The sequence below is a fragment of the Sarcophilus harrisii genome, chromosome 5, assembly GCF_902635505.1.
Source record: "Sarcophilus harrisii chromosome 5, mSarHar1.11, whole genome shotgun sequence".
Classification (NCBI taxonomy): domain Eukaryota; kingdom Metazoa; phylum Chordata; class Mammalia; order Dasyuromorphia; family Dasyuridae; genus Sarcophilus; species Sarcophilus harrisii.
In genome coordinates, this window is record NC_045430.1 from 228727704 (window position 1) to 228751360 (window position 23657).

General features: G+C 33.6%; 1 protein-coding gene across 1 annotated transcript in view; it reads right to left on the minus strand.

Moving 5' to 3' along the window:
• The window catches only part of GPR158 (G protein-coupled receptor 158), a 386507-nt gene that overhangs the window by 47122 nt on the left and 315728 nt on the right, over positions 1 to 23657 (minus strand). Inside the window, exon 6 of the mRNA XM_003771868.2 lies at positions 21257 to 21366. Within this exon, the coding sequence (XP_003771916.1) occupies positions 21257 to 21366 (110 nt within the window). The remainder of the gene's footprint in view (positions 1 to 21256; positions 21367 to 23657) is intronic.

Genomic DNA, 23657 nt, shown 5'->3' on the forward strand with positions numbered 1-23657 from the left:
GGCTTTTCTGAAATCAGTCAGCTCATCATTTCTTTTCTTTTTTTTTTCTTTAATTGACTGATTTTAATTTTTGATCATGTTCTTTAAGATAAATGATTTTCTTTTATTTCCTTTTCAAAGCTCTTACCAGGAAAATGTTTTTTTTTTATTTAATAGCCTTTTATTTACAGGTTATATGTATGGGTAACTTTACAGCATTAACAATTGCCAAACCTCTTGTTCCAATTTTTCACCTCTTAACCCCCCCCCCCTCCCCAGATGGCAGGATGACCAGTAGATGTTAAATATATTAAAATATAAATTAGATACACAATAAGTATACATGACCAAACCATTATTTTGATGTACAAAAAGACTCAGACTCTGAAATATTGTACAATTAGCTTGTGAAGGAAATCAAAAATGCAGGTGGGCATAAATATAGGGATTGGGAATTCAATGTAATGGTTTTTAGTCATCTCCCAGAGTTCTTTCTCTGGGCGTAGCTGGTTCAGTTCATTACGGCTCCATTGGAAATGATTTGGTTGATCTCATTGCTGAGGATGTCCAGGTCCATCAGAACTGGTCATCATATAGTATTGTTGTTGAAGTATATAATGATCTCCTGGTCCTGCTCATTTCACTCAGCATCAGTTCGTGTAAGTCTCTCCAGGCCTTTCTGAAATCATCCTGTTGGTCATTTCTTACAGAACAATAATATTCCATAATATTCATATGCCACAATTTATTCGGCCATTCTCCAACTGATGGGCATCCACTCAGTTTCCAGTTTCTAGCCACTACAAAGACGGCTGCCACAAACATTCGTGCACATACAGGTCCCTTTCCCTTCTTTATGATCTCTTTGGGATATAAGCCCAGTAGTAATACTGCTGGATCAAAGGGTATGCACAGTTTCATAACTTTTTGCAGGTCATCATTTCTTATAGAACAATAATATTCCATTACATTCATCTGTCATATCATTTTTGCCATTCTCCATCTTATGGGCATCTACTCAATTTCCAGTTCCTTGTTACTACATAAAAGGCTGCAATAAACATTTTTACACATATGGGTTCTTTTTTCTTTTTTATGATCTCTTGGGATACAGACTCAGTAAACACACTGCTGGTTCAAAGGGCACAATTTGATAGCCCTTTGGGCATAGTTCCAAATTACTCTCCAGAATAGTGGGATCAACTTACAACTCCACCAACAATGCATTTGTGTTCCAGTTTTCCCATATCCTCTTTAACATTTATCATTATCTTTTCATGTCATCTAATCCAAATAAGAGGTAGATTTTCCTCAACTTTCTGGTTACCTTCTAATCTTGGCTACATTGGTTTTGTTTGTACAAAATCTTTTCAATTTAATAAAACCAAAATTATTCATTTTGCATTTCATAAGTTCTATAGTTTTTCTTTGGCCATAAATTCCTTTCTTCTCCACAGATCTAAGAAGAACAAAATCCCTTGTTCTTCTAATTTGCTTATAGTATCACCCTTTATGTTGAAATTGAAATTTGACCTTACCTTGATATATGGTATTAGGGGTGGGTCAATGCCTAGTTTCTGCCATACTAGTTTCCAATTTTCCCAGCAGGTTTTGTCAAACAGTAAATTTTATCCCATAAGCTGGAGTATTTTGGTTTAATTAAATAGTAGATTACTATAGTCTTTCATTGACTTTCATTCTTATGAACCTAGCTATTCCACTGACTCACTCTTTTCCTTAACCAGTACCATATGGTTTTGATGGTCAGTGCTTTATAATATAATTTTAATTCTGGTGTAGGTAGACCACATACCTTTGCCTTTTTTTTTCATTAATTCTCTTAAAATTCTTGACATTTTGTTCTTACAGATGAATTTTGTTATTATTTTTTCTAGCTCTACGAAGTAATTTCTCAGCAGTTTGATTGGTATGACACTGAATAAGTAGATTAATTTAGGTAGAATGATCATTTTTATTATAATATCTCGACCTATTTAAGAGCCCTTGATATTCTTTCAATTATTTAGATCTGACTTTATTCATGTGGAAAGTGTTTTGTAATTGTATTCATAGAGTTTCTGGCTTTGTCTCTGAAGATAGAGTCCCAAATATTTTATATCCTTTAAAGTTGTTTTAAATGAGACTTTTCTCTCTATCTCTTGCTGCTGGTAATGTTGGTAACATATAGAAATGCCAATAATTTATGTGAATTTATTTTATATCCTGCAACTCTGCTAAAATTGTTAATTTTTTCTAGTAGTTTTTTTTAGTTCATTCTTTAGGATTCTTTAAGTTACTACCATATCATATGCAAAGAGTAATATTTTTTTTCCCTTATTACCTATTCAATTGCTTCCATTTCTTTTTCTTCTCTTACTGCAAAAGCTAACATTTCTAGTACAATATTGAATAATAGTGGTGATATTGGGCCTCCCCATTACATATAAGGTTTGCTGATGGTTAAGATAGATGCCACTATTTTCCGGAGAACTTTTTTTAGCTTTTTTAGTTGCATGCCCAATTCATTAATCTTCTCTTTCTCTATTTTATTACTATAAGCACTTAGTGATATAAAATTTGCCCTCAGAATGACTTTGGTTGTATCCTCTAAGTTTTGGGATATTGTCTCATTGTTGTCATTGTCTTGAATAAAATTATTGATTGTCGCCCTGATTTGTTGTTTGACCTACTTATTCCTATTCTCTCTAGTATTCTTAATAGGAATGTGCGTTATATTTTGTCAATTGCTTTTTCTGCATCAAATGAGATAATCGTGATTTCTCTTAGTTTGGTTATTGATACAGTCAATTGTGCTGACAATTTTCCTGATGTTGAACCAGCCCTGCATTCTTAGTATAAATCCTATGTTGATGTAGTATATTATTCTGGTGATAAATTTGCAGCTATGCAAAATTGCTTTGATTTCCTCTTCATTTGTGCTAAGTTCACTCTTCATTTTTGATATTGGCAATTTCCTTTTTCTAATCAAATTAATCAAGGGTTTATTTTTTTTTTCATAAAACCAACTTAGTTTTGTTTATTAGTTTTATAATTTTCTTTCAGTTTTATTGATCTCTCCTTTGAATTTCAGACTTTCTAACTTGGTATTTAATTGGAGAGTTTTAATTTTTTTTTTAGCTTTTTTAGTTGCATGCCCAATTCATTAATCTTCTCTTTCTCTATTTTATTACTATAAGCACTTAGTGATATAAAATTTGCCCTCAGAATGGCTTTGGTTGTATCCTCTGAGTTTTGGGATATTGTCTCATTGTTGTCATTGTCTTGAATAAAATTATTGATTGTCGCCCTGATTTGTTGTTTGACCTACTTATTCTTGAAGAATGGATTATTTAGTTTTCAATTAATTTTTGGTCTATTTTTCCTTAGTCCTTTACGACACATAATTTTACTGTATCATGATCTGAAAAGGATGTATTTACTATTTCTGCCTTTCTGTATTTGATTGTGACATTTTTTATTGCCCTAATACATGGTCAATTTTTTTGTATAGCAGCCATGTACCACTGAGAAAAATGGATAGTCCTTTCTATTCCCATTCAATTTTTTCCAAAGGTTTATCATACCAAACTTTTCTAAGATTTTATTCACCTCCTTAACTTCTTTATTGTTTATCTTGTGGTTAGATTTATCTAACTCTGAAAGAGGGGTGTTGAGATTCCTCACCAATAGAGTTCTACATCTATTTTTTTTTGAAACTCACTTCTAAGAATTTGAATGACAAACCTTGATGTATGTATATTTAGTATTGATATATCTTGCTAATCTATGGTACACTTTAACAAGATGTAGTTTCCTTCCTCATATCTTTTAGATGATCTACTTTTGATTTTTCTTGATCTGAGATCAGACTTGCTATCCTTGCCTTTTTTTTTTTACTCCAGCTGAAACATAATAGATTCAGCTCGAATCTTTTACCTTTAGTCCATATGTATCTCTCTGCTTCAAATGTTTCTTGCAAACAGCATATTGTAGGATTCTGGCTTTTAATCCAGTCTGGTATTCACTTCTGTTTTATGGGAGAGTTGATCCTATTCATACTCACAGTTAAAATGACTAATTCTGCATTTCCTACTATCCTGTTTTCCCCAAATTATACTTTGCTCTCTCCTTTCACTCTTTTTTTCCTCACAAGTGTATTGCTTATGACCACCATCTCCCTCAATCTGCTCTCCCTTTTTTTTCAGCCCCCTCTTTCTTATCCCTTTTCTTTTTTTACTTCTGTCCTCCCTTCTATTAGCCTCCCCATTTTCTTTTCTCTTTCCCCTTCTACTATCCTATAGGGCAAGATAAATTTCTATACTAAACTAAGTATGTATATTATTCCCTATCTGAGCTAAATCTGATGAGATTTAGGTTCAAACAATGGTCATCCCCTTCCCTTCTTTCCCTCAACTATAATAGGTCTCTTGTGCCTCTACATGTGTTGTAATTTATCCCATTTAACCTTCCCTTTCCTTTTCTCCTAGTACAATCCCTTTTTTACCCTTAATTTATTTTCATATTATCATATTAAAAGCAACTTTCTCTCTCTCAAATATATATATTTGTGTGTGTGTATATATATATATACACACACACACACACATATATATATATATATATATATAACTGTATGTATAAATATACCCTCTTAGTATACCTCTTCTAGCTGCCTTGATGCCAAATGTGATGACAGTGTATCTAAAATCAGTCAGAGTCAGGAATTCAGGTTAAGGGAAAATCTTCAATCTTTATTCTCAGTAGAGGTGAAGAAGGATCGGAGGTAAAGGGGAATCAGAGGTAAAAGGGAATTCGCAATAGCAATGTGTGCAGCTCAGTCAGGAAGCATGCCAGACCAGAAGCTACCAGACCAGAAGCCAGCCAGTAGTCTCTTTCCCCACCTCTCTTCCTCCCCTCTGCCTCAACCCACCAAAATTGTCATTTCCTATACAACACATCAGGACTTGCATAGAGAGTGGGCAGGGGCCATTCTTTCTCCAAGCATATATATTAATAGAGTATGGTCCAATTACTCTTTAGCCTCACGTGCTTGGGACCGCAGTGCATCAACTCAAGCCTCAGCCCATTACATCTCCCACTTGCTTTTGTTTTAGAACATAGGTGGTCATGGCATCCCTGACTCCTCAGGGAGGTCAGAGCCCCCAAGGGGAGGCGATCACACCCTCTCTGACTTCTCAGGAAAGGAGGTGAAAGCATCGAAAAGGAGGTGATCATGACCCCCCTGACTTCTCAGGAAGGGAGGTGAAAGCACTACAAAGGAGATGATCATGCCCTTCCTGACATCTCAGGAAGGGAGATGAAAAGCACCAAAGAGAAGTGGGGGTTGCTAGTGGGTTTCTGGGCTGATGTATCTTCTTCCCATATAAGGATGTAAACTTTTTAACCTTAAATATATAAATACATATGCATATTATTTTTCTTCCATTTACCATTTTATCTTCTCTTCAAGAGAAGATAATTGATTTGGAGATCAAATTTTCTGTTCAGTTCTGGTCTTGTCCTCAATAATTATTGAAAATCCCCTATTTCAATGAATGTCCATCTTTTCTCATGAAATATAACACTTAATTTTGCTAGGTAGTTGATTCTTTCTTATAATCCAAGCTCCCTTATTTAATGGAACTTTGTACTCCAAGTCCTCTAATCCTTTAATGTGGAGCTGCTAGGTCTGGGTAATCCTGATTGTGGCTCCTCAGCATTTGAATTGTTTCTTTCTGGTTGCTTGCAGCATTCTTTCCTTGAACTGATAATTCTGGAATTTCACTACAATATTCCTTGGAGTTTTCATTTGGGATCTCTTTCAGGAGGTTATTGGTGGTTTTGTTCAATTTCTATTTTAAACTCTGGCTCCAGAATATCAGAGAAGTTAGATCTCTCTCCTGGATCTATTTTCCTGGTCAATTGTTTTTCTAATGAAGTATTTTACATTTTCTTCTATTTTTTCCATTAAAAAATTGTTTGATCATTCTTTATTTCTCATTCAGTCATTCACTTTCATTTGCCAAATTCTAATTTTTAGTGAATTATATTCTTCAGTTCATTTTTTAACCTCTTTTTGCATTTGGCCAGTTTTACTTTTAAAAGAATTATTTGTTTAGTGGATTTTTTTTTCCATTTCCCCAATTCTACTTTGTAAATAGCTGTTTTCTTCAGTATGTTTTTTTCCATTTCTTTAAATTTATTTTTAAGGAGTAGTTTTCTTCAGTCAATTTCTATGCTTCCTTTTCCAAGGTGTTGGCTTCCCTTCTGCAGTGCTCTTATTTCTCCCCCCTCCTCATTTTCTTCTATATCTCTTTCAAGCTGCTTTTTGAACTCCTCCAAAAGAATCTTTTGAGCTGGAAACTAGTTTATATGCAGCTTTGAGACTTCATTTGCAGGCATTCTGCTTTTGCTGTTCTCTACTGGGTCTTGTTCTAGTCTTTCTTCTCTTCATACTAGTTCTCTATGGTCAGAGATCTTTTTGTTTTTTGTCTCATTTTTAAAGATTGAGGAACAGAGGAGATTATCCCGAGTTTACTCTGAAAGGTGACAGGGGCTTCTCTCTGACTGTGATGGGATTGATGCTGCAGGCTTCTCCACTGTGCTGATTGACCTAGTGAAGTCCTATAAGTTATGCTGGGGTTTAGGGTCTCACAATTTGCCTTCCATGGTAGTTTGGAGTTCTTATTACAAATCTGGCCTTCTGAACCAGGAAGGAATATCCAGTGCTGTTGTACTTTAGTTGAAAACCTCTTCTTAGATTCCCCATACTGGGCTTCCCTGCACTTTGTCTCCTCTTGCCCACCCTGTGCTAAGCTGCATTCTCCCCTGCCCAATTTTCTGAACTCCTTCCAAAATATCTTAATCTGGAAAATAATTATACTCCAAATATTTGTGGGTTTTGTTGCTCCAAAATCCATTCAGAGGCTTGATCTAATATTGATTCTGAGAGAGGCTAGGAAGAGCTCAGGCAATGTCCTGTCTACTCTCTATTACCTTGGTTCTGCCCCTCACTCCCATCATTCTTTCAAAACATCTTTTGCTAGAGAAATCGATAGCAATTATTTGAGAACAATCAGGGGCACAATAAGAGATAGAGACAACTATGTATTTGGAAAGAAAAGAAAAACTGAGAAAAATATGAGACCCAAACATAGGTTGAGTCACCAGAAGAGTGAGCCAAAACCCAGGAATTTCTGTAGAGTTCAGGGTCATATCTTAGTCACAGTGTCCAAAACCAAACAGAACCTGCCCACACTATCCAAAAGTGTGAGGGAGAACAGAATTTAACCCAAGCACAAAGTACCAATCCAAAAATTGAGATTAAAAATAAGAGTAATAGAAAAAAATACTGAATGTAACAAATGTTATGAATTAAGAGAAGTCCCACAGAAAAGAATAAAACTTTAATTCCAAGTATAGCCTCAGAGAAAAGAATGACCTTATCATAAAGAGTACTTCTAAGACTACTTGGAAGAGATACAAAATTTAATGGTTAGTAAAATATTGCCTACCTCAGAAAGTTGTTGTGAGAGTCAAATGAGGTAACATGGATAAAGTGGTTTCTAAATCTTAAAAATGCTTGATGCTATTATTATTAACCAACTAAATTGTCTCCCATTCTCTCGTCTTTCCCTTGTGCAAATATCCTCTTACAGTTGCCAACATAATCAACCTAGTAAAAAATATGACCAAAATGCTCAAAAACTCTGATAATGATTCTAGGATAAAAACATAAACAAATCTCTAATATTAACTCTAATTCCAGCACAAAGCTTGGGGAATATTCAATATGTATTCTGAGGAAAAGCTGAGAAAAAATATTGAAGAAGGAGTTTTCCCCTTGTAATTAAAGTATAACCTGCAGATGAGTTGCATCCCCATTAATGATGGGGATGTGGTCCCAAGCTGATTGATAGCACCATTATTCAAATGAAGCAATTAATTCTCAAACTCAGAATTAATTGGATATTTTCTTATATTTTGCAATGAGCCTTTAATTCAGCATTTTGAAATTAAGATGAAATTGGTCATCTCAACATTATCAGGGTTTTTAATTGTTCCTCAAAAAAGGATGGAGAGAGAAAGATAAATAGATGATAGATAGATAGATAAGATAAGATAGTATTAATCACCCATTCTCTGGAAGATCACCAGGGAAGGTATTTTTATCCAATTTCCTACCTATGTGCTATGTTTTTTTCTTAATTAGAATGTATCTGGTACAATTAAGGAGAAAAGTTGCTTTAATTTCTAAAGAATGACTTAATGCTACACCCTTAATGGCTTAATCCTGGCTACATCAAAACAGTACATTTAATTACTTGGCCACTGGCTAGAGCACATGAGATCCAACCTCAAATCCCATTCTTTGGAAACATGTAATCACTATTCAGCTTGAGTATAAGGACAAGGACACTGGAAAGACCTATTTAATTCCCAAAGATTATTCAAACAATGAACAGTTCTTAAATTATCTGGGCTATTATCTATATTTTAAAATCCATTAAATGTCTTCTAATTAAAATTGTAAACAATCCATATCTACATAAACACACAGACATACACACACACACACATATGGATCAGATCAGTATAATCTTTACCTCATTATATATAACAGGATTGAATAAGAGGAAATCATTTAATTAAATGTATTGGAGCTCCTCCCATGTAGTTGAGTGTATACCCTCCCACTGGTAGTCAGCATTTGATTTCAAGAAGATCCCATCTTGCCAGCTTGTGGTCACTACCAGTTTATCTGCAGGCTGTAGCTTGATTAAAAGGTGAAAACTCCCCTTTAAAGTTCTTAACTTCCCCTTAGAAAAATTATTGAATATTTCATTAGTTCTGTTCTTGAAATCAGCCTTCAGTTGGAGTTCTTAACTATTTTTGTGTGCTTTGGGCTCTTTAATAGTCTTCTTAAGTCAATGGACCCCTTTCTCAGAAGAATGCTTTTAAGTGCATGAAACAAAATATATAGATTTACAAAGAAGACCAATTATGTTGAAAGAGTTCAATTTGTTCCAGTGTATAAATTCCAGGTTAAGAATCTCTGGCTTAGATTGAGTGTACCATTCATTTTTGGGTTGCATTCCCAAATAACTAGATTAACAAAAGAGATAAAGAAAAAGTTGTTTCTCCTCAATTCCCCCTTATATTCTACTGAGTGGGCAACTATTTCTGACTCAATCATCAATCATCTTTGACACAATCACATTGTCAACAGGGAACAATAAATGATTTCTACATCTTTCGGCAATGAATCAGTGTATATGTATCTCCCCAAGGAACAAGAGCATACATTCCCACCTACTTGAGAGATATTCCAGTCCAGCAATTTAGGGGGACTCCCCTGATTACTCATGCTGCACTTCCTTTATTATTTCTATTTCACAGAAAAGTGGTGGTTAAGGGAAATATTTTTAATGAGAAATGAACAAAAGCCACTTAGGGTTCTCAAAAAGAAGGAACACTCAATTATATGGATCAGTCAGTCTTCAGATCCTTCTAAGGACAGTATTATATGGATTATTTCTAAGAGCACAAACAGAATTTGTTTCATATGGGACATACTATATAATCCTATAAAACTGGAAATGAATAGGCTTCAAGCAAATAAAACTATTTCTTACCAGGTAATGGACACAGTCAACCACGACCTCTATGTTTATATCATTTTCTTACTCATAAGTCTATATGTCTTGATGTTAGATAGGAAAAGAAATTCTTTTCAATTTGTAAAATTGCTTTATCCACAGGAAGTGAATAATTTCAACAGAGAATGCAATTAAAAATGCCAATAACCTTCCTAAGTTATATACTGATCTATCATCTGAAGTTAAATTATTAAAACAGTTGTGTACAAGTCTATTCAATAAAGCTTATGCATTTATATCATAATATGATCAAGTAGAAAGAATTCCTTCTTATGATTCAAGGAATGTTGTTTTAAGTACTGACTCTGCAATTTACAATTTGTGTGTCCTTATAAAAATCACTTCACTTCTTTTTTTGCTTCCTCATCAATAAAAAAAGAAAGGCATTAAATCAGATGACTTCTTATGTCATCTGATGTCTCTCTGTGATTCCCACACCATCATTCAGAACCTATTTACTTTTATTTTACACACTGTTTTAAAACTGCTCAAATTCAAAAAATTCTTAGACTAATGTATCTTTGATCACAATAATCTCCTTGGTTATCTCTTCCAATGAACCTACTCTTCATTCTCACTGTTACATCCTATTACTTGATCTCCATACATTCAATCAATTACCCTATTTCTATGTTTCACTTACCTCTGACTACTTCAAACATCTTAATTTTTTCTCTTGATCTTTCTATGCTGTGAATTCCCAGCTCTAAACAAGCCTCTTCATCACTTTTTTTCTAATATTTCTCCTGAACAACTAAACTTTTCTGTAGAAATTGCACATATATTTATACTTGGCAAGTCTCTCACTGCTACTCAGCAGTCCTCTTATTGACTCACTATTACATTTCCACATAGATTGTTCTGGACCTTTTCCATTCACTTCTTTTTTACCCTATAAAGTTTGACTGTAAGTTGAGGTATTCATCTCGTATGTTACTGAAATTAGAGGAATTCAGCAGAACAAAAAGAAACCATAGGACATGAGCTAAAATGGTGGCAAGGATGCTCAAGACCCACACAGAAGAAGAGAATGATTCTAAAACATTCACATGCAATGCTATAATGAAAAGCATAATTTGGGCACAAACTTAAATAGAATTCCCTGGAATATATGATATAAGAATTTTTTAAAATCCAAAACCTTAGGTCTTCCTGACTCCAAGGCAAACACTCTTATTCACTGCCCCTCCTAGTTATCTCCAAAGAAAAATTTCTGGTTTTATCTTGTACCCATCTTAATGACAACCAGAATTTTTGACAGGGAATGTTTTTTGGGAAACACTTTGTGAAACAATACAAATGCTGCTTCCACTACAATTATACCCTGATGATTCACTATGGCATAAATGCCTATGTCTGCATAGTGAACTTGGCAGGTTCTAACAAACATAAAAAAGATCTTCCATTATGGTCCTGGCCACAGTCAATATGATTTTTTTTCACTCTTTCAATTATTATCTCCCAAGACTTCTCCTGGGTGTCTAAAAATAGTGCTTTCCTTTGTAGTCTTATGTTTTTTATCAAGTATTCTGGAAACTTCAAACAAAAAAAGAAAAAAATAAAATTAACTAGAATGTCTTTTTATATGCTATATTACTACAGAAATTGAGCTATAGGTAAAAGAAAGAAATTTTGAGAAATGGTTTGTGGTGCTGTCCAATGTACTTTATGTCTAGGGAAATTGGATCTGTCACAGATGCCACATAAAGCCCAGTTACATATACCATCATTGATACTTAGCTTCCATAATAGATATCTCATTACTTACAAAGAAGAGAGGACCTTATAGAATTGTAACTGATCCAACCATTCTGAAAAGCAACTTGGAACTATGCCTAAAGAACTATAAAACTCTACACACTCTTTGAACCAGCAATAACAGCATCAGAGCTATAAAAGAGCATAAAAGAGGGGAAAGGATCCACATGTGCAAAAATATTTATAGCAGTCATTTTTGTGATGGTAAAAAATGGGAAATTGAGGGAATTGCTTATCAACTGGAGCATGGCAGAACAAGTTGTAATGGATGTAATTCCACAAGAAATGATGGATGGGTGGATTTCAGAAAAACTTGGACTTACATGAACTGATATTGATTAAAGTGAAAGAATCAGGAGAACATGGTAAACAATAACAGTAATGTTGTGCAATGATCAATAATGATAGATAGCAATATAATGAGCCAAGATAATTCCAAAAGATCGGGAGACTTTGATTCAAATATTAACTCTATTACTTACTTACTATCTATGTGACTTAGGGAAAGTGACAGCCTCCCCTAGGTTCCAACTTTTGTTCTGATTTTCTTTTTCTAAGGCAATAGTTCTTGGTCCTTTTATGTTAAAATGAGAAATCTTGGGAGAAAGTCAAAGAGAAGACAAACACAGCAACAAAATATGGATTTTTCAGTATGAGGAAGTCATTAAAAGCAAATTACATGTAAGAACTATTCGAAAGCAATATATTGTAATGATATAATTTAAAACAGTATATCAAAAACAGGAAACAAACTGTTTCTTTTTTGTTTTTACTTCTTCTTCTTCCAAGGAACAGTGCTAAATTGAGAAGTCCCTTGTTACTTTCAGGCTTAACCCTTTGATCTTGTCATATTAAATGAAAGTTGGTTGAATTGTATGTGTTCTTATTTTTTTAAGCTTTACTTTTCACAAGTAAGTCAGCCTCAATAAATATTTTCATGCAGTAATATCTCTGATAAAGTCAGAGGACTTTATTTAAACAAATAACCCCAAGAAGAGAAATGTGCACAAAAATGCAATTAATGAATTTTGTTTGTTTTGAGAATTTTGCATTCATATGTGGGTAAATATTAATCCACAATTTAATTCATATTCATAAGTTTCCAGAGGGAAAAATCCATATTTTCAGAAAAAAATATGTGCTTTTTGGTGGTTATAATGAATTTTCCTTTGAAAGAATATATAAATACTGCCAGAGAGCCAGTAAATTCTCCTTAACTTCTTGAAATTTCACTGCTAGGAATGTTTACTCTGCTAGCAATAAATATAGATACATAGATATACCTTAAATATACCTTAAAAATTCAATGGACTTCTGATCTTAACACCATGAGTGTTAAGGGATACAGATCCCAACATAAGTATACTATATAATCCTGTGCAACTATTATCCCTGCACTTCCTTAAATCTTTTATAGGAGCTTGAGTCTATATAGGACTATCTATCTATCTATCTATAAATAGATAGATAAATATAGATATATATAAAGAATCCTTCTTTAAGTCTTTTAATATTATACAAGTGCTAGGACAACTTCTGACCTGTCTATCATGTTATCTTTAACTTTCACTATATGATTGATCCACCTCCTTACTGTAGTAGCTATTCTGCTCTTGGGGACCAAGCATAAAAGACATGGTCATCCTTCCATGTGACAAGCCATCAAAGAGAGAGAGAACGAACATGATAATCGAAGATTTCAAGTCTCTTTTCCATCAGGGCTTCTAAAACTTTTTCCAATTTCCTTTTTGACAAAAATTTTTATTCAACCCTGGGTATATAGGTATTTAAATAGGTATTTTTTACTTATGATTTACTTATGATAAATCACAAAGAAATTTATTTTAAAATAATTATTTTGGTATATAATTTTGCCACTTATTAAAGATGAAAGCAAATTTGCATTCTAATGAGATAGATATGGTTGTTTATTTTTACATAAGGAAAGAAAGAATTAAATGTTGGTAGAATATTTGATATATTTTATTGTTTGTTAAATTTTTCATGACCCCCACATTCAGATACATGACCTCACATGGCATTGTAACCCACAGTTTAAGAAGCTTTGCTCTAAGCTAAATACTCCAAGTTCCTTAAACCAATATGGCATGGTCTCTAATCTTCTCTTCCTGCTACTTAACTGCTTTTGAACATTGCTTTATCTTGTTTATGTTGGGGACTAGAAATAAACATAATATATTTAGACACTGACTCAGTAGAACATAACAGAAACAATCTCCTTATTCTAAACACCTCAACCAATGAAATAAGGATGGAAACATCTTTTTTGCCTTCCAATTCGTGCTGCTAACATATTGAATTTGTGATCTACTAAAGCCCCTGCATCTTTCTCAGCCATTTTGTTATATAGTCACATGTATCCAATTTTTCATTTCACAGAATGGATCATAGATTTACTGTTAGATGGAAACTTAAAGGCTTTCAAGTCCAACTTCTTAATTTTATACATGAGGAAATTAAGATACAGAGAGGCTTTATGACATGTTCTACATCACAAAGAGAGGATGTAGCAGTGCTGAGCTTTGAATTCAAGCCTTCTGCCTCTCAATCTAGTGTTTTTATTTCCTGGTACATGTTGCCCTCACAAGTAAAGATGATTTTTGAAACCAAAATACAGAATGTTATTTCTATTAAAAATATACATATATTCAATTTAATTAATATTAAATTAATTATAAATGATATAATAAAATTATTAATAAACATAACTAATAAATAAAATATCGATATTAAATTTGAATATATTCAAATATACTCATATACAGATACATTAATGTTTATATTTATTATACATTTAGATTAAGTTTAATTTTTTATTTTTAAAATTCATTCAACTCTTCTATCTACTGAGATTTTTCTAGATCCTGATTCTGCCATCCAAATGCATTAGCTATCCCTCTTCCTTTCCTGACAGTTACAGATATGACAAGAATTTTATCTATATTTATTCAATGATTTTTTAAAATGAACACACACAAGATAAGGTACAGATCCCTGGGGCATTCCACCACAGACAGCTCTCTAAATAAATTCTAAAAATAATCTCTCTAAATGAATTGACTAATAATGACTGTTTAAGACCATTCTTTCCACTGGATTCAGATTCACTTAACTGGACTGACCTTGAGCTTTCTTTATTTCCATCTCATCCACAAGTGCAGCATGAGAGACTCTGTCACATTGCTAAAATTTAAGTATAACATGAGCACAGTACATCTACTAAAGTAGAGTTTTGTTTTCTTTTGATTTGTTTTGTTTTTGTGAAGGGGTAGGGGGAGAAGAAGGGATATAAGATTGGGTCTAGGTCTATTTCATTGATGTAAGGAAATCCCAGTGAAACATCTGTCTTTATTGATGCAGTAATTCTAGAAAAGCAAACCTAGTTCTGCAATGATCTTAGAAAATTGCCTGTGCATTGGTGGCATTTTTTGTCTTTCGTTCTTAGAGATTCCATGACTTCAGGAAGGTGATGCCATGATGTGCAAGTGAATTGCATTTAAGGGAGAGAAGGCTCTGAAAGGTCACCTGCCTCACTCTCCCCTCCAGGGTCATTTGGATCCAGTGACCCAGTATAGATCAGGACAACTGGAAATGGCTCTGGATGAAATGGGAGAAACTTGGGCTTTTTAAGCTGAGATCTTCAACAGTCCTAAAAACTAAAGAATTTGCAAAAATTCAAAACCATCAAGGAGCAAAGCTAAGACTTGAACCCAGGACTTCCTGACTGAGAGACTGACTCTTGATTCTACACTACACTTGCCCTCTAGGAAGCCTGGGAAGAAAAAACAGAAAAATGGTGCTGGTTCAACAGGACCTTTTCTTGAGAAACCATCTCTTTAGGACCACTGTTTCTATTTTTTTTCATGCTCATAAACCATCCTTTTTAATAATATTCACTAAAATTTTTACCAGGAATAAAATTCAAGACCCCTGGGTAATAGTTGGAAAACTAAGATAAATATTTGGCAGTCTTCAGCCCTACCACAATCATTCAATGGTACAGTGGATAAAAATTCTGGCCCCAAATCAAGAATACCTGTGTTCATTTCCAATCTCAGATACTTCCTAGCTATATAGCCCTGGGCTAGTCATTTAGCCTTAGTTTGTTCATCTACAAAATGGGGATAATAATAACATTCATCTCAAAGAGTTGTTGAGAGGATCAATTGAGATAATATTTGTAAAGTGCTTAATACAGTGACTGTCACATAATAGGTATCATTAAATATTAGCTATTGTTATAATCACTATTATTATTCTTATTATTTTACATTGGTGATATTGGCAAACTACTTAAACTGTTCCTTAGGCAACTCTTTCACACCATAATTTGCAAAGGAATTACCAATCTGCCTTTTAAGTTTCTGTACAAGAAATTTCTCTACATAGAACTTTTTAACCTCAGTTTTCTTATCAAATTAAAAGGAATCAGACAATGTAACCTCTCAGATTCTTTCCAGATCTAACTCTATGATCCTTTATCCTACTACATTCAGTTCATGGAGTTCATGCATATTTACAAAAGAAAAACTTGAATTAACAGGAGAAGGGAAGGGAATAAGCAGTTATATATCAACTACTATATGCCAGTTACTATGCTAAGTGATTCTTTCCTTTTTTAAATAAATTTTATATTATTTAATTTTCACAGCAACCTTGTGTATAGATATTGTTATTGTCCTTATTCTATGATAGAGAAAACTGAGAAAAATGAGGTTAAATGAATTGACCAGAATCATGTAGCTAGTAAATTTCTGGTCAGATTTCAACTCAGGTCTTCCTTTTTCCAAACCTAAATCTCTATCCATTGTAACATCAGCTGCATCATTATGAACCACAGTTTCAGATACTTCCAATCTTGATTCTGATTGTAATATTGATTATATATAAAATAGTCATTATTTTAGGCAATTCCTGAACTCTAACCTTCTCTTAATTTATAGTCATCTGCTCCACATATCCTGCGTTCCTCTCTTACCAAGGAGAAAACAACAATTTCAGGTTCAATAGGAGCATACTGAATTATTAATAGTGGTTGCTGCTTACTATGGGAATAGAGCCAATCCAAGAGACTCTCAGCCACTTCTTGTGTTTGTGATTTTTCCATTTGGTATTGTATAGAAGACTTTGGACTTATTGATCTAGAACACTTCTTGGCTTAAAGAAGAGGAGATGTGACAGAAATATAGATTGCCAAAGTGAAAAGTGAGAATAACCCATGTAAACAGATAAGGCTTCTGAACCTAGTTAATGAAATCATATCCTCGATTAAGAAAGGAAACTTTGAAGGTGAGAATGGTATGTAGTTTCTTTTTCTACTTAGTTCAGTTTATCTATATGGTATGTCAAGTATTCTATTTGACAGGTGAAAAAGGAGGTAGAAATATGTATTCAATAACTTTTACAAAGCCATAAAGAGAATGGTCAAGACAAAAATCAAAACTGAAAACTTGCTTCCAGGCTAATTCTATACTTGTATTATTAGAACAGTAGAATAGAAAGAAGTCTGGACATGTAACAGCCCTCCTCTAAGGCTTTGGTTTGCTGCTGCCGCAAGAAATAGTCTCCAAAGACTTGGGTGTTGTATTTATTCCTATATGGGAAGAAAGAAAGCCAAAGTGAGACCAGTGTTGGAGGATGAGTTTTTTCTTCAGAGGAGTTTTAAAAACTATCATTGGAGAGAGGAAAGAGAACAGGAGAAGAGACGAGGAAGATGGGGGAGTGAAACAATAGCACTAGTCTTCTTTATTGCCAGTAACATACATACATATATATATATATATATATATAGAGAGAGAGAGAGAGAGAGAGAGAGAGAGAGAGAGAGAGAGAGAGAGAGTGAGAGAGAGAGAAACAAAGACAGACAGAGAGTCAGAGAGAGAATGAGACAGAGAGACAGAGACAGATAGACAGACAGACAGAGAGTGCTACATTTTGTTTGTTTTTAAATCTCAGAAAAGCAGACACAAAAAACTAGTGGTTTTACATGTGCAAAAGTGTTTGTTACAGTCCTTTTTGTAGTGACAAGGAACTGGAAATTGGGTGGGTGCCCATCAGTTGGGGAGTGGCTGAATAAGTTATGGTACATGAAAGTAATGGAATATTATTGTTCTATAGAAATGATCACCAGGATGATTACAGAGAGGCCTGGGTAGACTTACATCAACTGACATTAAGTAAAATAAGCAGAACCAGAAGATCATTATACACGGCAACAACAAGATTATGTGATGCTCAATTCTGATGAACATGGCTCTCTTCAACAATGAGATGATTCAGGCCATTTCCCATAGACTTGTAAATCATCTCATGAATGTTGAAAATTTGATTTAAATGTAATTGGGGGAAGATAAAATATTTAATTTAAAAAAAAAGAATTAATAGGGAGAAAAAGGTTCTCTACTAGCAAAACTCACTAGGTATTTGGGGAAAAAAGCTCTGGACTTGACTCAAATGACCCCATTGACACTAATTCTATGACTCTGAGCTTTCTGAGTATTAGAAATCTCACCTGAAAATGAAAATAGTTGTGTCCTAAGTTCAAATGAAACAATGGGGATGCATTTTTAGATATTAGTTGAACCAGATAACCATAGATAAGGTTCCTTTCAACTCAGAAATTCTGTAATTTTTTTTTGAATTGAACCATCCCTAAGTCTTGAATTTTGAACCAAAATACTTTCTTAAGTGTTAACTCAATTTCTCCAGCCTTCTCCATGATCACATTGCCAATACGAATCACTTTCACTTTTTCTTCTTCTCTGTATTTTTTGAAGTTTTTATTCCCTCACATATTATAAAGCCCTGAATTAGATCCCTATAGACAACAACTGATAAAGGACTTCAATGAAATTATCACAAAATGCTTCATGAGCACTATTATGAAAAATAAAAAAGAGTGAAGAATATTAGCCCTGCCTCTTTACTTACATACTCACTTACTTAGTAGAGTAGTAGTTCTCTTTGGGAAATGAAAGCAAGCACATAGAGTGAATTCAGTTTCATTCAGCCTACTCATTTTGGACACCATGTCTGACCTGGGCCACCTGTTGATTGTGAAGTTTACAAACTCAAATGAATTGTTTTGCAATTAAGTAAATCCAAGCAGCATTGAAGAAGTAAATATACTGTACCCTTGCCATATGGTTCAGAAGAAATACTGAGAATAATTCAGTTCATTAAATCAAACTAGGTTTCTGCTCTGTTTAAGCCGTCAGAAGGATAATTCTTCACTGTAGTGTTTTCCAAAGGACACATTGCCACAGGGGATACATTTCAAGCTTCACTTGCTCATTCAGACTTCCCACTTGAAAAGGACTTAGAATTTTAATCCTTAGTATAAAGAACTATGATCATATAGCTCAGAGTGAAAGAGAGAAAGGTAAATGGCAATACATTTTATTAGATTGCCTACAAGATTTTGTTCATGTTCTGCAAAGACTGCCCTTGGAAAAGGGTCTATAGATAGTATTTCCCCTTTAAGGTTTACCATAAACTTCCCATTGGCCAAACTATCTTCCTAAATTGAAAGTGCCTATTTTATGTTTTTAGTGCACTCATCACACATACTACAGAATCATTGCAATTTGACTTTCTGGGGCAATAAATAAAAAAAAACTTTAAAAATTGGGAAGAAGAAATAAGAAGGTATTGAGGAAGATTGGGGAGGCAAAGTAGAATCCAAAGGTGATCTAGAATAGATTGAATGGATGATTTCCAGAGTAAGCAAAATGAAAACCATAAATAATAATCTGAAGCAAATCCTAGTAATTAAATTCACATATAAAAAGAGATAAGAGTCAATATTCTAAGAGTTCTTAATCTAATAATAAATTTTTATTGATTGACTGATTTGACCATTATTATCTCTTCTCTAAAAATAAATTCCAGTTATTCTTAAAGAAAACTATATTAATCACAAGATGAGATGAATAACATCATATATATCTTCTGAAATCCAAGATGAACTATTACACGGGCCATATATAAATAAGTTATTATGCAACCACAGAAATGCATTAGTTCAAATCAAAATGGAAGAAAACATTAGTATTGGAAAAATCTGTACAGTATGTTCTTTTCATATTCTCCATTAAGAGACTTACTGCAAAAAATAAGCATGGAAGATGGAAACCAGATCTAATGTTCAAGGATAAATAAAAAAGCATGGTAAAATCCTATAAGAATAGCATTGATACTCAGAACCAACAGTCTGGTGATGAAAGCTAAGGGCCTCCAATACTCTGTGTAGAACTGCTGTAACAGCTGTGTGGAAGGACATGGGCAGACATGAATGGATAATGATTAGATTGCCATAGATGAAATGAAATGACACTGATGAATTCAAGAATTCACTATATAACTGATATATTGATAACCTGAAAAGGAAAGTGATCAAGATTTAGTAGAGAACTAAAGGTTATATCCTGCTGTGATTGGTTAAAAGAACTAATGATGTTTGACCAAGGAAACAAAAATGTAAAAGCTAAAAGAGGGAGGAGATAGCTTCCAATATTTGAAGGGATATCATATCATGTGAAGGAGATTTAAACACTGTTTGGTCAGCAAACTTAGAACAAGGAAAACATTTTAAAGGGCAGATTTTGACTCAATATAAGGAAAAGGCTTCTAACAACGATACGAATTCCAAAGTAGAGTAACGTGCTATATGAGGCATGAACTGCAACTGTCTGAATTTAAATAAACCTTCAACATTTCAGTCAGTCAATAAACATTTAGTATTTGTATGTGCCAGGAACTATGCTAAGAGCTAGGAACACAAAAAAGAGGCAAAAAGCCATTAATTCCTGTCCTCAAGGAGCTCAAAAAGGCAGAATGTTGTTGCTTGGGTCAAAATGATTCTCTAATTTTACTGGATATTTTTTGCAGAAAAAAATAAATGATTTAACATAGATAATTTTGTTTTAATTTTACCTTAATAGAGTTAAGAAAGTAAAAACAGTAATCCAAAAGTCTATGAGGATTATAAATTTAGGTGTTTTTACCTTGGTTTTAAACATGTCAGTAAAAACAAGTATTTGTTTATCCAAATGTAAAAAAATGCATATTATTTCAAACATTAGGAATAAATTTCCTTGTTAGCTAGGTTAGCTTGTAGAGAGGTGAAACTGGCTTAAGGTAAATAGAGCTCTATCTCAGAATGATAAGAGATAGTACATTTCATTGCACAGTCATCAGCCAAACCACACTCACAGAGAACCTTTTCAGGTAATTCCCTGAGGACAAGACTAGACTGTCCCCTTTCCTAGCACTCATGATTCTACTTTCTGCTGAACTATTGCCACTCCTCACCTGAAAATGACTTCATCTTTGGTGAAAAAAATTCCCAATTAAGGATTCACTTTTGTATGAGCTCTTAAGCTTGTTTCCTGGTTACATAATTCAACACAGTGCAGAGGAAAGAGCCCAGGATTTAGAATAAGAGGACACAGGTTTGAATTCTAATTATGATACTTTTATGTGAAATATCATATTTGACCAACTCAATTAACATTTCTATACCCCATTTTCCTAATCTATATAATGAAGGGATTGGGCAAGATGACTCTAGCATCTCATGTCCTTAGCTATAGATTCATCATTTTAGTAAATATTCACACCAAAAATCATGGCTAGGGAAATTTTTTTTAGTTTATTTGGTTGTTATTTTCATTAGAAAAGCTTAAAGAAAAAATATTGATCTGAACAAAAACAAAATCATTTAATTGATTAGATTTGCAAAACTATAATATTTAGGCAGCACAATCAGCTTTCAGTCCACAATGAATAATGCACTGGGATCCTTTCACAGTACTGAAAAATAATAAAATTTGAAATACCTGTGAAGTTTGAGAGTCACAGTTCCATAAACAGTCGCAAAGCCCAGAAGTCGAACCCATCTTAAGAGGATGCAGCGAAATGTGCTTGGCTCAAAATATAAAATGATAACCTATGGGATAAAGAGAAATAAACAGACCTTCAAGATCAATTTGTGATGGAAGAAAAAAGCTGATGGGCTGGACACAGGAATCAATTAGCCACGATGTAATGTATTAGATGAACTTCAACAACTGAAATCAATAGTACTTCAAGATCAAATATTACATGCAGTTATCAAGGTAATCTCTTTCCAGTATCATTTTAATCATTCATTCCCTTATTCAAAAAGTTATGGTGACTCCATATTACCTATAAATTCACATCTAAAACCTCTCTATGTTTTTGAGATAGAATAGGAGAGAAAGACAGAAACATCACAATGTGCCTACCACTGTACTAGGTTCTATAATGTAATCCTCAAGGATTTATTACTTTATCAATACCAAACATCAATATAGCATAACATCTATAACTTGTAATGGATCTTGACTACATGGAGATTTAAGATGAACCCCTTTAAGGTTGGCTAATATTTACCCAACTTATAGTAATAAGAGATACAAATTAAGTTAAAGGTATACCTCTTACCTTTTTCAATCTAACTGGGAAGATAAACTACATGTTATTATCTAGGAAAAACTTATAAGAGAACATAAAAGTTGTTGACTAACTAAAGGGTATTGTGTATATGTACAAAATGGCCCCATAATAGTTGAAGGATCACAGAGATAGGAAACTATCCTGAGGAATAATCTCTGTCTATCTCTATAGCCATACATGTAGATATAAATATCATTTTTTACAGCTGTCTCTTTAGTGTATATACATATATATGTTTCTATTATGTCTATACCTATCTGTATTTACCTATATCAAAACCTATATATTATATCTTTATGTTACTGGTGGGATAGAAAATAGAGTATCAACCTTGAAGTCAGAAGGATCTAAGTTCAAGCCTTGCCTGTAAGGACTAATTGTGTAACCATAGAAAAGCCATGTAACCATTTAGTATCCCAAGCAATTCTGTGATATCATAAACTGCAGAGGAGTTGCTTATCTGAATCACTGCATTTGGATTCCATACCATAATTTTTTAAAAAGCTAAAAAGACAAATTTTCCTTTACTTAAAAAATTTTGCTTTAGCAGAGAAATTCAAAAGAAAGAGAAATTCCTTCCCTTCACATCTTATTTCTTGGCATGTTTCTACCATTGTTCCCACACAAGCCCTTTTTTTTATTACATTTTTACAATAATTATTTGAACATCTACAGATTCATCTCATTCTAGGAGAGGTGTCTTGTGACACTTCATAACTCAAGCTCCAATGGCCATTAGTATAGGACTTCTTCCATTGGTAGAGATCAATATCCCATGCCCATGGGAAGGGTTGGACATACAGGAAGGGAAGAGAGATCCCTTCAGGTTCTTTGGTTTCTTCATGTTCTTCTGGAAGCCAGATATAAGAGAAAAAATGGACCTTTAGGAAGAAGCCAACATGAGAAGAGCTAAAAAATCTTCATTATGCTCCTATCCCCAGTTTGCTACATTAAAGACATGAGAGAATTTCCCCTTTGAGTGAGATCTGAGACTTTCTTGGTCCAATTTATATACCTTGCTCCCAGTGAGAGAGCTCTTTCACCCTATTGTCTAGAGTTTATACGTACTTATATGTGTGTGTGTGTGTATACATATATATATAATTATATATATGCACACACATATATAAACACAGACATGTTCTTATGCATGCTTTCTTTTTTTATTGACTAATATATTAATAGATATGAATAAAATATTGGACATTAATATTCAATTAATTATTTTCATTATATTGAATTAATATTCAAAATGTGTATCCACTGAGACACTGCTATTTGATGGGAAGTCAAGCTTTGAATATAAAGTCCTCCCTTTCCCCATTAATAAACAGTAATTAGTAGTTTAGATTGAAACTTAAGAATTATATTCCCTAGATGAATAATACTTAATGAAACAAAGAGATATAATTCCATACTATTACCCTGTCTCTAGTGCAGCATGGCCAGTCTCTCTGGTCTCAACCTTCAACTTCCTTCCTTAGGAGGGATTGAAGTTTCTCTAAGAGAAAGGAGATCTTCATATTGGTTGCACCTGCATTTGCAGGGCATATATACATGGTATCTCATGTTATATATGGGGTGGGGAAGTCTTGTTACAGAAACAAATTTTTTAAAAAGATAAAACTAATGATCTCATCCAAAAATGTAACATTTCACATCTCTGGGACCCCTCACCTCTCTACTTTTAATCACTTTATGATAAACAAAAATTATTTCTCTTTCCCTACCCCTCACACCTGTTCAGATGCTTGTAAAGGT